At 39.0% G+C, this 14,115-nt stretch overlaps 1 protein-coding gene across 2 annotated transcripts; it reads left to right on the top strand.

Annotated features, from left to right (window-relative positions):
- The first annotated feature begins 1,285 nt into the window (after nt 1-1,285).
- LOC100721923 (diphosphoinositol polyphosphate phosphohydrolase 3-beta) lies at nt 1,286-7,856 on the top strand. Of its 2 annotated transcripts, none has more exons than XM_003460660.5 (2): nt 1,286-1,924; nt 6,466-7,856. In XM_003460660.5, coding segments are annotated over exons 1-2 (513 nt in total). In that variant the 5' UTR covers nt 1,286-1,412; the 3' UTR covers nt 6,467-7,856. The 2 variants fall into 2 exon arrangements, with proteins under 2 accessions (XP_003460708.1, XP_063101931.1); XM_063245861.1 differs by lacking the exon at nt 6,466-7,856 and adding an exon at nt 2,493-3,851.
- Nucleotides 7,857-14,115: the final 6,259 nt, after the last annotated feature.

Below are 14,115 nucleotides of genomic sequence, written 5' to 3'. Positions count from 1 at the left end.
AAGCCAGCAGGGTGTCAGGAGAGAAAAATGTGTAAGTTGTGAGGCGATAAAGGTTAGGGCACATAAGAGGTCTTCTCTCTAAGGCTAGGCCAAGACAGGCTCAGGGGAATTCTGCAAAGAAATGGAAAGGAGAGGGTGGGCTTAGCTTGCTACAGTGGGAACTGTGGGTGCACTGTTGGCTAAGAGGGCAGGCAGGATGACAAAACAAGGAGGTGACAGGGCAGAGAGACCTCCTTGCTCCATGACATGACTCTTTAGACTGAGAACGTAAATCATACTGGAGTTTGCATGTACACGGTCCCAAAACCCCAACAGCACTTATCAAAAGAGAAGACATGATCAGGGCGGAGCTCCATGGAGGGCGGAGTCCCTTGCTGTTCAATGGCAGATTCCTTGGAGTAGTGCTCCAGTGGTGAGGTGTGTGTAATTCCCAGGGGAGAGGGCAGAAACCAGGAGAAGCTGAGTGATGGGGAAGCTGAGGCACAGAGAGGTTGGGTAGATGTAGGCAGTTTGAAGACAAGCGTGTATGGAAGGGCTGTGCCAAGATGCCAGGTCAGGTTAAGAACCTGTTGAAGAAGCAACTGTGCATGGCATGACTCAGCAAAGATGCCACTGGTCAGTGTGAGGAGTCCTGGGGCTTCTTATAAATAAGCCCACGCCAATCATCCTGGGCAAAGAAGGCGGCGAGGAAGTCTTCAAGGCACTGTGTGCACAAAGGCTTGCGCGTGTGTTTCCTGCAAAGGAGCAGGGACCTGTGTGGGGCCAGGGAGAGCAGCAGCACCTGGCCTGAAGGCACACGTGGAGAGACTCCAGTGGAGAGTCACAATGCAGAGCATCTCTCAGCGCGGGCAGGAGTTCCCAGCCCCAAAGGTGCGGGGCGCCTGCGCAGTGCGTCCGCGGCGCTGCGTTCTGGGGGCTCGGGGAGATCCCCGCCCCTTCGCCCTGCATGGTGGACGCGCTTGGGAACACGCCTGCCTCACCTCTCTCAACCCCAGCTGGGGCTGGGGGAAAGTCGAGGGAGGGGAGGAGCGGTGGCCCGAGGCCCGCACAGAGGCAGGCGCGCGGCGGCGCCATGGGGGACAGCGAGCAGAGTCGCGGGCTGCCTAGCGCGGGGCGGCGGCGGAAGCGGCGCCTCCAATCAGGCTGCGGGCTGGGGACCCTCCGCGTGCCCGCAGGCCGCTACCGGCCCGGGGGACGACTCAGGCGCCGCCCCTTGTCCGCCCCGCCTCCGCCCCATGCGCGCCTAGTCGTCCGCGGGCTGCACCTCTCAGCGGAATCCCCGGCTCATCCGCGCTCACTGCTCTCTGGCTGGCTTGCCGGGCAGCTCGCCTGCTAGCCTGCTCGCCCGCTGGCCCGCGCTCCCGCGCTCGCCAGGCCCTTTCTGTCCAGGCGTTTCGGCGGCGGCCTCGAGGATGAAGTGCAAGCCGAACCAGACGCGCACCTACGACCCCGAGGGCTTCAAGAAGCGTGCGGCTTGCCTGTGTTTCCGCAGCGAGCGCGAGGACGAGGTGCTGCTGGTGAGCAGCAGCCGGTACCCGGACCGCTGGATCGTGCCGGGCGGGGGCATGGAGCCCGAGGAGGAGCCGGGCGGCGCGGCCGTGCGAGAGGTGTACGAGGAGGCAGGCGTCAAAGGGAAGTTGGGTCGTCTGCTGGGCGTCTTCGAGCAGAACCAAGATCGCAAGCACAGGACCTACGTGTACGTCCTGACCGTCACCGAGCTGCTGGAAGACTGGGAAGATTCGCTCAGCATCGGGAGGAAGCGACAGTGGTTCAAGATCGACGATGCCATCAGGGTCCTCCAGTGCCACAAGCCGGTGCATGCTGAGTACCTGGAGAAACTGAAGCTGGGCGGCTCCCCCACCGATGGCAACTCGGGCGCCCCGCCGCCGCTGCAGCCGCCGCTGCCGCTGGAGAGCGCTCCCTAGTACGTACCTCCGCGTCCGGACCCCTCCGCTAGCCTCCCCTGAGATCAGCGGTGCGGCCGCCCGAGCGCCTCTCCTGCCATGTGCGGTCGTCGCACGGGCCGGAGCGGGCTTCTTTTGTTTCGTGGGCAGCCAGACCTCTGAATCTCGCTTGCAAATGATCTGTCTCAGTTGCCGGGCACTGTGTTCGGACAATTTGCACGCTTTTCAGCTGCTTTGAAGAATGGCCTCTTGGCGACACCATAAAATGCTCGGGCCTTGGGCAACCCAAAGCCGCAGGGGATTTCGCGTAAAGGTGCCTTAGCCCTCGCTAGCCCGGCTCTCGGGGTGGGGTGGGGCGGTGAGGGTGCGGGGGAGGCGTGTGAGCGCCTCCCGATGGTTGCTTCCCAGCCGCCCCGCGCATTGCGCTGATGGACGTTTGTGCCTGTGAGTGTGTGCACATTTTTGGCGCTAGGGTGCTGGGGGTGTCCCGCCCCCTCCCCACCGCCGTGGAAGCCTGTCAAGTTCTCCCTGCTTGGTTGTGCTGGCGTCTTCTTGGTTTATCCCTTTCAGTTGTTTTCTCATCCACAGCCTTGTTCCTGTTCTGTGAGCCCTTCTGGGGCAGGAGTTTCGTGGAAACTTGCCTTTCAAACTGAGAAAAGAAAAAAGAAAGAAACATTGGAAAGTTTACGTCCTGTGTGCTCTTGCTAACGTCAACTGTAATTTTAGCCTCACGGATGGGGTCCCGTGTGCCCCTTTCAGAAATGTGTTTGGTCTGTCAAGTATCGATCATGTGATATGTCCAAACATTTCTTTTTCACAACGGGTACTTCTCCATTTCCAGTATAGCTACAACATATCACCTGATACAGCAGGTGTTTCTGCGAGATGGCTTGCCAGACAGATCTTGATGCGTTTGTCTCCTAGAATGCGGTTTTGCCGGCTCCACTTCCAGTTCCCTTCCTGGACACTCCGAAGAAACCTGGTTGTCTGCACACGTTGGTTTTGGAGAAAAAGTTAGCTCCCATATTTGAATTGAGTGACAACCCAGTTAGAGGTCCAGGACTGGCAGGAGGAACCCTGGGAATGGAATCTTTGGTGGTGGTTGCATCCCAGTTGAGTTAAGTCTATTGCTGTTCAGCTGTTACAGATTTCTCAAATTGCTGGGACACCCGAGCAATCTTTTCTGCAGAGTGATGGTAAATATTTTGTTTTCACACGACAAACTTCTGGGTAGTAAATTCACTGATTTTATATTGACTAGGGTACTTACTTGAGATCAGGAATTCCATCTACAATGCACAAGTCTCTTTTTGAACTTACTCTGTTTACCTAGTTGCGTGAAATTAGATGGAAAGAACTCCTCCTTTGAGAAGGAGGAGTTTTTAAAGTGGAAAAATTATTCCACATGTAACAGTTGAGCATTTAAAAAACATCCTCTGCTTTAATATTGAATGTTAATGGTCAAATAAGGACTGAGCATATTTCTCAGGAATAGATACCTTGACTTGGGAGGGCAAGGCCTTGTGCTTGACTACCAGTTCCAAAAAATGTGTGTGGTGTATATGATTATTTAAAACTTTGTGTTTAAACAGAATTTGTATTAAAATTTAATGGAGATACCATTTTTTAAAGCAGTGTTTTGTTTCAATGGGCATAGGGAACAATGCATAAATCTGAACTGTACAGGTTAATCAGTTTTTTCTTGGGCATCACAAGCAGGTAAGCAATATACAGATCAAGAGATTAACATTGTGTGTTACCTAAAAGTCCTGCATTTTTCCTCATAATCATTACTTTGCCATCCTGTCTTTAAACACTAGCCAATAGTTTTGAACTTCATACTCCTTTTTAGTGCCCCCTTGTGTACTTTGCATGTTTTAGCCTTTGAAGCACTCAAATACAGTATTTTCCTATATTTGGTTTACATTACAGTTTCAACAATTTTTTATATGTAGCTAAAAGTGAGTGTCATTGCACTTTGTAAAGAAATTACTGCCATCCTTAAAATATTTTTTCGCATTGATATAGACATAAAGTGCAAGTCTTATTTCAGAAAGCATTTTTTTTGATTAATGGAATCCCAAATAAAAGAGTAAACTAATATTGGGTGGCTTTTAAAAGTTGCTGGCAGTTTTATTATCTGAGTTTTACAGTATGATCAAATATTTTTCTACCATGGTACATATTGACAATACATATAAAACACACATATTTTTAATTCCAGAGAAATTGGGTGTTACTGTTTAGACATCTCACATATACCATGCAATGTATTCTCTATTAGTTATTGAAGAAGATCTCTACATTCCATTTTGACACTGACACAGCAGATACACTGAATTTCAGTCTATGGATATTTTTGGATACAAATCTTTCTACTTAGATTGCTATTGCAAATACTATGGATGTTATTTTGTACTTAATAATAATTATTTAGAGGTAATGACACCTCATCTTATTTGGTGCTTATGTTATATATCTGACAAAGGCAAAGTACACATAATCTTATGTTATATATCTGACAAAGGCAAAGTATCATAATCTGTTCTTAAGAATTATTAGACTCCCCCCCTTTTATCATTTAGAATAAAAGAGTTTTTTAGAATTGACTGTTAGGATCATTTAAGTTCTTCAAAATATCCTGTGAAACACAGTGTTGGCAGAATAATTAAAAGCTCTATGGAGATACTTTTTTTTCTTTACAAGTATAAATCAGTAGTGTCCTGCTAAAATACATGACCAGGTATACCATACATATCTAGCATGCAGATATTTTTCCCAGTTTGGTGCTCTAACAATTGATGTATTATTGGAATTTTTTTCCAGTACTTGTACAATTTTTGTGATTGCTCTAAAAATGTACAGCTAAATTATAAAGCTTTCTCAGTTAAAAAAGGAAAAAAAACATATTCCACTGGTTTACAGATATGAATCAAAAGTTTATTTCTTGAATGAGTATCAGTGGCTCGTATTTTTCTATTTTCAACAGGTCAAATTTATTTCTGGTGGTGTGAGATTTTGTTGTTTTTTGTTTTTGGTGGTGATGGTAGTAGATATTGAACTGAAGGCCTCATGCATGCTAATCTTGTTCTGTAAAGCTGTACTACACTCCTGGACCCTTAGTTAGGCATTTTATTTTTGAAAATGTATAAAGAAGAAATAGTTTAATATAAATATGCAGATCTAGAAGCATAATTTGTACTGTATATTAAAAGATTTCAATAAATTGTACATATATGTAACTTCATGTATGTGTAGAAACAAAATCTGTTCACCACACTTCAAAGAAGTAAACTAAAGGGGAAATTATTATGCATTAATTCATTTGCTTTATTACTTTACATAGATTCATTTGATATAAAGGTTTTTAATTGTTTTGCATGGTTTTATCTCAAAAGGTTCATATAGAATGCTAGTTGGTTTATATGTATAAGACATAATACTTGTAATTTTATACATAATTATTATTTTTTCCTTGGGCAGCTTTCACTTCCAGACTTTCTTTGTTTACAAGAGCCACCAGGCACTACCAAAAATAATTTTACCAATATTTTCCTAGTAGTTGTCTCTGATGAACTATTACTCTGTATTTAGCAGATTTTAAACAGTTTTGGGTAAAAAGCAATATGAGAAGTAGAAGTAACTATAGTGAATGTAGTAAAACATTGCATTTAATGAGAGAAAGCTTATGTGATATAAAATATCTTGGAGCTTGGAGGCCAGACAGATCTAGTTGTTACTTACTCTATACCTTCAGCCAAGTTATCATACTGTTTGATGCTCAGTTTTTTTACATCTGTCATTGGCGATAGAAGCTTTTTCTGACAGCCTGGGTTAAAGAAATCCCTTTCTGTTTGATCTTCTCACTGTTTATTGGCCACTACTCTGGAAACCCTTTGGTTGTTGGAAAACAGCCTATATTATAGATATTCTTTAACCACCTACCTGTTTAATGACTGTTTAGAATTACAACCAAACTGCACTGTTCGGACTTATAATCTTTTTTTGTACAGTTATCTATATCTTGTCTTTTTTGTACCATAAACTTTGTTTATACAATACTTTAATTTTTGCTGATTGTACTATACAGCACAGTAGTGTAGTTTTATGTTTTATATTACTACATGTAAGACTTTTGCAAAATAAAAGCAGAGTCAATTTGGAGTTTTCTTTCTTTGTTATGAATATTTTAGTGTACATACTCTGTTGTACAATTCCTCATTTAGCATCAAATCATATGATCTTACAGAAACTGAACTTGGTTAAGTGAGGAATGTGTATTTCTGTAAGCCTAGAGTGCAGTTTTATGTGTTAATATTCATGCCCATGTAGTAAAATAACTGGGTTTCCTGACCTCTTGTGTCATGATATATCTATATCTATATTTATATTTCCTTCAACTGCTAATACAGGCTCAATAGTGCATCTGCATTAGATAATTCTGGGAAGGCTTTCTAAATACCAAGTAATTGGGGTTTAAAATAAGTTCTCACTAAATTTGTCAGTTGGAAGAATTGTTAATATAAGCTTAATAATTGTATGTTGGTTTCTTTTTTCTCAGATGAACAGTAAAGAAGCTCAAGATTACTCTGAATGAATCATTGTTGTGAATCCAGTGCTCAACAGAATTGTCAAGAATAAATGAGCACTTCTAATGTTCCTGAGGAGACAGTTCATCTGATTTTCCTCCTACATCTCGAGACAGACACTCTTTCCCTGTCTATTCCACCGACTCCTCCTGCTCTGATTGCTACACAATTGCACATGAACAGTACCTATAGCCAGGCTTTTGTTGTGCTTTTTTGATGTGCCTGCCTTTTTCATTACACTGTGTCTCTGAGAACAAAGACTATTTTTCCTTACACTTTGCAGATCCTACACATGAGATAGTACTTGAAATATGGTTGGCATCACTAAAGGTCTTTGATTCAGTTAATATTTTGAAATCCCTCTGTGACAAAACATTCCCCTCCTAATCTGGTGCTAGTAGAGTACATCCTGTCTAAGTATCATGTGTGTGGCTTTTGTCTATCAGATGTTTCACAAACATTTCAAGACAGTTGTAAGATGTTCAAAGACAAGAATTATTGCTCACATTTCTATGTCATACTATACAGTAGCTGGCACACTTTCAAGATTATGCCATCAATTAGGGCAATGTTTTATAGAATCAGTTCATGTAATATTTTAGAGTTTTTGTACTGTTGTTAACTTGCTTAAAATTTTATTCAAAAAATCCTTTGCTATAAAGATAACTAAAAATAAATACAATGAACACAGAAAATATTGTGATTTTATAAAGTAAATTTTAAAATGATAATACAAATAATACATTTAAATTTTTGCAATGACCTAACAACACTTATTACACATCATCTTAACATCTCTTTGAAGAAAAATTGTTTTAGCTATTTTATAGATTAAATATACTGTATTATTTGATGTCAGAGCCAAGTAAGACTGCAATATAGGTAGTTTCCAAACTAAATTATACCATTTAGCTCGCCTCTGTCACTGTTTCAGTTGGCCATATTGTTTATCCTTTTCTCAGCACACTCAACTAGCTTCTTATCCCATCTAGTTTCTAGAGGGATGAGAGTGGTGAATTGTCACTTAGAACCATTTGAGAAAAAGACAGCTGTAAGTGAAGGGAAAAAATGAAAGATTTAAAAAGAGAGGGATTAGATCAGCTGCTTCCAGGAGAAAATTTTTGAGAAAACAATATTTAAGGAAAATTTCATAGGTTGCCATGGGGTCTGTGATGTCAGCACTTTTCCCTAGCTTCTTACAAAGGTTTCTGAAGTGGCTTTAACATGGTAACTTCTATTTCCTTTAACCCTGTAACACAGGTAACTCCATTTTAGTATTACACTCTTCCTCATGGTACCAGTGAAATGTATTGATTGTGTTCCCAAATCTTAGAGAATTTGAAATAAAAACATGTCTTTTTGACTTTGTTTTTTAGGTGTGTGATATGGTACTGTGGTTAACATTTTTTGAAAAAAATTCTGATTTTTTAGAGAAGTGCACTGAAAAATTTACACATGATATGCTACTGCTATTTGCTTCAAAATGACCTGAAGGTGGGGTAGATGAGTGCACAGATGAAATAAGATTGGCTCTGAATTGATAATTGTTGAAGCTGTGTGAAGGTGTTTGAGAATTCATTACACTATTCTCTATACTTTTGTATAGGTTTGAAATTTTCCATAATAAAGTTTGAGAAAAAGTATTTTTCGGAATTTATTTGTAGGGTACTTTTTCCCTGGGGAATCCGGTCAGAAGGGAAATGCACAACCCAGAAAGACAGGCTCGTTCCTTCCTTCCAAAAACACCTAACTTTTGTCCCGAGTGAAAACTGTTGGAAGGTTGCTCTTCCTAGTGTGAATTTTTCCTTGGGAATCATCCCTAGTTACATATACAAAGACTTTTAGTGTCAGTAGTGCCATTCATTCATAAGCAGCAAACTTGAAAATCTAGTGGTAGAAGTAAGTTTAGGTTCCATGTTGGACAATATTCATTATACAATTTTATCTACTTTTTAAAAAGATGCCAACATTTTGTGATTACAAAATTAATTCATCTTAGAAAATTTGGGAAATTGAAATGAATAAAAAATTATGCATGATCCTTCTACCCAGAGATAACTAAGAGTAGGTACTCTGCAGCTTTTTTTCTTTGAAATCTAAATGTATGTAATTCAAACAAGGATGGAACAGATAAATTTCGTCCACCAGAATATTTCTCCAAAATCTATGACCCTTTTATCATTAAGGGCACACAACGCAGGCACCTTGAGATTTCTTAAAATTGTTTAGGCTCGTGCTCAGGGCCATTGTGGAATTTGGACTGCTACTGCACTGCACAAACACAGGAAGCATAATAGAAACTTTGGATATGAAATTTAGACTGAGCTCTCTTTACCAAGTACAGGTCCAAGATAGATTAGGCCTGTCCTGTTTTGTTCTTCTAATTCTCCACAGACAGCTCAACAGGCACTGAGGCTGAGGGTATGGCATCAAATCAGGGAATGCTCCCTTAATAATTCAGTTGTGACACTCACTGACTAAAGGTACGCTTGTTATAACTTTACCTTTAATATGTCATCTGGATCCCTCATACAGTTTCTAGTTGTCAGAGCAGTGCTTTCTGATGGATAAACAAGAGTACCACCAGTCTGGATTCTCAGAAGGGAATCCTGCTCTCTCCCTTCTTACCTTTTTACCCCACAATGTGCTCTCATCCTTCTCTAATTTCCTACTGCACACAAGAGACCAGACCTTAACTTTTAATAAGATTGTGTTGAAGATGAGCACATTATGAGAGGGAAACAATACAAGGAACATAATTGACAACTACTGTACATTATATGATCATACCCTTCCTAGAGGACTTTTTCTCTAATGTAGGCTGACTCCAAATGGTTTAGAAAAGTCCCTTTACCCTCCCAATGCCCACCACTGCCAAAAACAGTGAAATTTCAAATCAGGGACATGATGATTCTCAAGCACATGAAGAAGGGAAAGCTGTTCTCTCAGTCTCCACATAGAACTTAAAACTATCCCACATTTATCTTCTCAGAAATCAAGAATGTGAACCAGAAGCCACTGAAATGAATCAATGGGCTAGAATGGTGGGTTAGGAATGAGAATCCAGTTTTATCTTACTCCAAAGCTCATAATGTTTGAAGGGTGAAGATGAAAAGGAACATAAAGATTGACCATATATGAGCTCAGTGCTGCTCCTATTTCTGGACAGGTAAACATAGGGAAATAAGCCCACTTGTGTTCCAAGAAGACTGATTAAATACTGCGCCCTCTAAATTTACACAGCAATGTGAAGGGGCTTGCTAATATCCCTAGGGTTTTAGACTTCTTTAGGGATAGTGCTGAGGGAATAGGGAGCTCAGGGGAAGGATTTTATTTTCTACTTAAACCTCTTTTCTTGAGCACTACAAAATAGGCTATAAGATCATTTTTAGCAAGTGCTCAAGCAATGGCATCATGCTCCCTAGTGGACATTTTAGGAAACAGCTCATTTTCAATGTTTTTTAAATTTTTATTTTAATTAACATGTAATTGTACATATTAATGGGGCATAATATGATGTTTCAACATATGCATATACTTCATACTGATTGAATTCATGTAATTGGCATTTTCCTCATAGATTATTTTATTCTTAAAGTCAGATAGGGTAATAGGAAAGAGTCCATTAGTCACCATTCAAATGAGAAAATCAGTCTCAGCAAGGCTAAATTATTTTACTTAATGCATTTTAGTTAGGTCACTCTTCTAATAAGAAAGAGAACTGTGATTACATATCATGTATGTAAAACGTTTCCATTCTTCCACAAAAAAAAAATTTCAACTGCTCTTGCCACAAAAATTTTCAAAATGGGTCACTGTGTGAAATGACAGATACGTTAATCTCCTTTTCAATAGTAACATTTTACTATGTATATGATAACATCACATTGTAGATCTTAAATATACACAGTAAATTTTATTTTTAAAAATACTGATTCTATAAAGTAAAGAAATCTTTCTGAGGAACACTGCTGCCCAAAGCTATTTACAATTTGCCTTTTTCTAATCTGCATTAAATCTCAGTACAATTGATACATGAAGACAAAGCTTCGAACATCTTTCAATCAATAAAATTTTGGGATGTGTATGTGTGTACATATTTGGTGCTGGCAATGGAATCTCTGTATTTTTAAAAACTTTTTTTATTAAAAAGTTTAAAAATGTTTTTATTAAAAAATTTTAAAAAGGAGATTAAGATAAAAGAAGACATAACAACATAACAACACAGGTCATAACAGAACAATTTAAGCAACATAGTGTTTCACCACAAGATAACCCGCCATAAGAGTAGCTACCATAGTGTCTCTTTCCTTGAAATATTTAAGTATGCCTTTGTATACTATCAAACATAAGAAGACAATGTAAATCCGTGCAAGAGAATGAAAATATTACAGGATATTCAGAACCAACTAACAGAAAATGAACAATGGTTATTATAATATCTCCTTGTCTATAAAAAATTTTGTTTATACTATCACATATAATAAAATCCAATAAGATACAACACGATAAACCGATGGAGACAGAAGAACAAAAGCTTCATGGGACTTCAAAACAAGATGATATTAAATCAGCAATAGCTATTACACTGTCTTGTTTTCTTCAAAATAACTGTTCATATTATCACAGACAATAAAAACAAACATCCCAGAATAAAACAATTCCAATTAATGAATGAAAACATTATAAGGCTTCAAAGCAATATAATGGGGAATCATGTTTACCACATAATTTATGTATTCTTACCATTTCTTACACTGGGGAAAATATTTGGTATTTATACATGTGAATTTGATTTATTTCCTTATGAGCATGGTCTCAAGCTATGCCCATATATTTATAAATATCTCAATGTGATCATTCTTTGTAGCTGAGTAGTACTCCATTGTATAAAAATACCACAACTTTTTTATCCTCAGTTGATAGACACTTAAGGTGTTTCCAAGATCTGGCTATTACAAATTGTGCTGCTATAAACATGGGTGCACATATATCACTGTGATACGATGTTTTCAGTTCTGCTGGGAATATGCCTAGAAGTGGAGTAGCTGGAACAAATGGGACTTCCAATCCCAGCTTTTTGAGAAATCTCCAGACTGACCTCCCCAATGGTTATACCAGTCTACACTCCCAACAACAGTACAGGAGAGTTTCTTTTTCCCCACAGCCTCTCCAGCATTTGTTGGTAGTTTTCTTGATCCTGGCCATTCTTCCAGGAGTGAGATGGAATCTCAGTGTGGTTTTAATTTGCATTTCTCTAATGACCAATGATGATGAACATTTTTTTCATGTATTTATTTGCCATTTGTATTTCTTCGTCTGAGAAGTGTGTATTCATCTCAGATGCCCATTTCTGGATTGATCTTTGAATTTTGGGGTTCTGATTTTTTTTCATTCTTTATATGTTTTAGACAGAAGTCCTTCATCTGAGGGACAGTTCACTAAGATTTTTTCCCAGTTTGTGGGTTTTCTTTTCACTGTGCTGGAGATTTCTTGAGACATGCAGAAACTTTTTAATAAGGGGCGATCCCAGTTATTGATTCTGGGAAGTATTTCCCATGCGGTTTGAGTCCTGTTCATGAATTCTCTACCTACTCCTATGCCTTCAAGATTTTTACCCCTTTTGTCTTTCAATAGATTTACTGTTTCTGTTTTAATATTCAGATCTTTGATCCATTTAGATTTTAATTTAGTACATAGTGATAGGCATGCGTCTAGCTTTAGTTTTTAGCATATTGGAGAGGCAGGTTTTCCAACACCATTTGTTATAGAGGCTGGCATTCTTCCAGTGAACATGTTTGGCACCTTTATCAAAAATAAGGTGGTAGAGTGTGTTTGTAGTTGTGGTTGTATCTTCTAATCTATTCCATTGATCTTTGGCTCTGTTTTGATTCCAGTACCATGTTGATTTTACTACAGTTGCTTTGTACTATAACTTCAAGTCAGGGATTGTAATGCCTCCTGCCTTGCCTTTGCTATTTATAACTGTCTTGATATTCTAGGTCTCTTCTGGCTCCAGAGAATTTTAGGAGCGATTTCTCTAGATCCACGAGGTATGTTGATGGTATTTTTATTGGGATTGCATTGAATCTGTATAGCAGATTTGGGAGAATAGCCATTTTTACAATATTTATTCTTCTTATCCATGAGCAAGGGATGTCTGTCCATTTTCTAAAATCATATTCAATTTCTTTTTTCAGTGTATTATAATTTTCCCTGTATAGGTCTTTCACTTCTTTCGTGAGAATAATTCCTAAATATTTCATTTCTTTGGTTGCTAGTGTAAAGAGTATGGCTTCTCTTATTTCTTTCTCGGTGATTTTGTTGTTAGTATATAGAAATGCTATTGATTTTTGAGTATTAGTTTTGTATCCAGCTGCATTTCTGAATTTATTTTTTATATCTTGGAGTCTTTCAATGGAGTTTTGGGGGTCTTCTTTGTAGAGTATCATGTCATCTGCAAACAATGATAATTTAACTTCTTCGTTTCCTGTCTTTACCCCTCTTATTTCTCTCTTGTCTAATTGCTCTGGCTAGTATTTCAAGTACTATATTAAATATTAAATAGGAGCAATGATAAGAGACATCTATGTATTGTGCCTGATTTTAAGGTAAAAGTCTTCAGTTTTGTGCCATTTAGTATAATACTGGCTGTTGATTTGTCATAGATAACCTTTATTATATTGAGGAAAAGACCATCTATTCCAATTTTCTGTAAGGTTCTTATCATAAATGCATGTTGGACCTTATCAAAAGCTTTTTCTCCATCTATAGAAATGATCATGTGATTCTTACTTTTGGCTTTATTGATATAGTGGATTACATTTATTGATTTATGTATGTTGAACCATACCTACATTTCTGGGATGAATCTCACTTGGTCATGATGTATAATCTTCTTGATGATTTGCTGCATCCTATTTGCCAATATTTTATTGAGGATTTTTGCATCTGTGTTCATTAGGGAGATCTGTCTATAGTCCTCTTTTTTAGTTGGGTCTTTCTCAGGTTTTTGTACTAGAGTAATATTTGCTTCCAGGAATGATTTAGGAAGGATTGCTTCCGTTTCAATTTCATTGAAGAGTTTGCGGAGTGTCACCATTAAGTCTTCTTTGTATTTTTTGTAGAATTCTGCAGTGAATCCGTCTGGGCCTAGGCTCTTCTTTCTAGGTAAGGACTTAATTAATTATCAATTTCATTAATAGGAGTTGGATTATTCCATAGTTTTACATCTTCTTGACCTAGCTGTGGCACTTCATATGTTTCTAAGAATCTGTCTATTTCTTCTGTGTTATCAAACCTTTGAGAGTAGAGGTTTTCCAAATAGGTGTTGATGATCTTCTGTATATCTACAGAGTCTGTAGTGATTTCACCTTTTTCATTCCTTATTGCATGAATTTGAGCTTTTTCTTCCCTTTTCAAAATAAGGTTGGCTAGGCACTTATCAATTTTATTTATTCTTTCAAAGAACCAACTCTTTGATTCATTGATTGTTTGGATTATTTTCTTAGTCTCTATTGCATGAATTTCTGCTTTGATTTTTATAATTTCCTCCCTTCTTCTGGCTTTGGGTTTGACTTGCTCTTCTTTTTCTAGATGTTTGAGGTGTACCATTAGGTTAT

Source organism: Cavia porcellus, unplaced genomic scaffold (genome assembly GCF_034190915.1).
Source record: "Cavia porcellus strain 051 isolate PalLab524CR breed Dunkin Hartley unplaced genomic scaffold, mCavPor4.1 scaffold_3, whole genome shotgun sequence".
NCBI classification, from domain to species: Eukaryota; Metazoa; Chordata; class Mammalia; order Rodentia; family Caviidae; genus Cavia; species Cavia porcellus.
The sequence above is the reverse complement of the archived record's forward strand: the minus strand, read 5'-3'. Positions and strand labels throughout refer to the sequence as shown.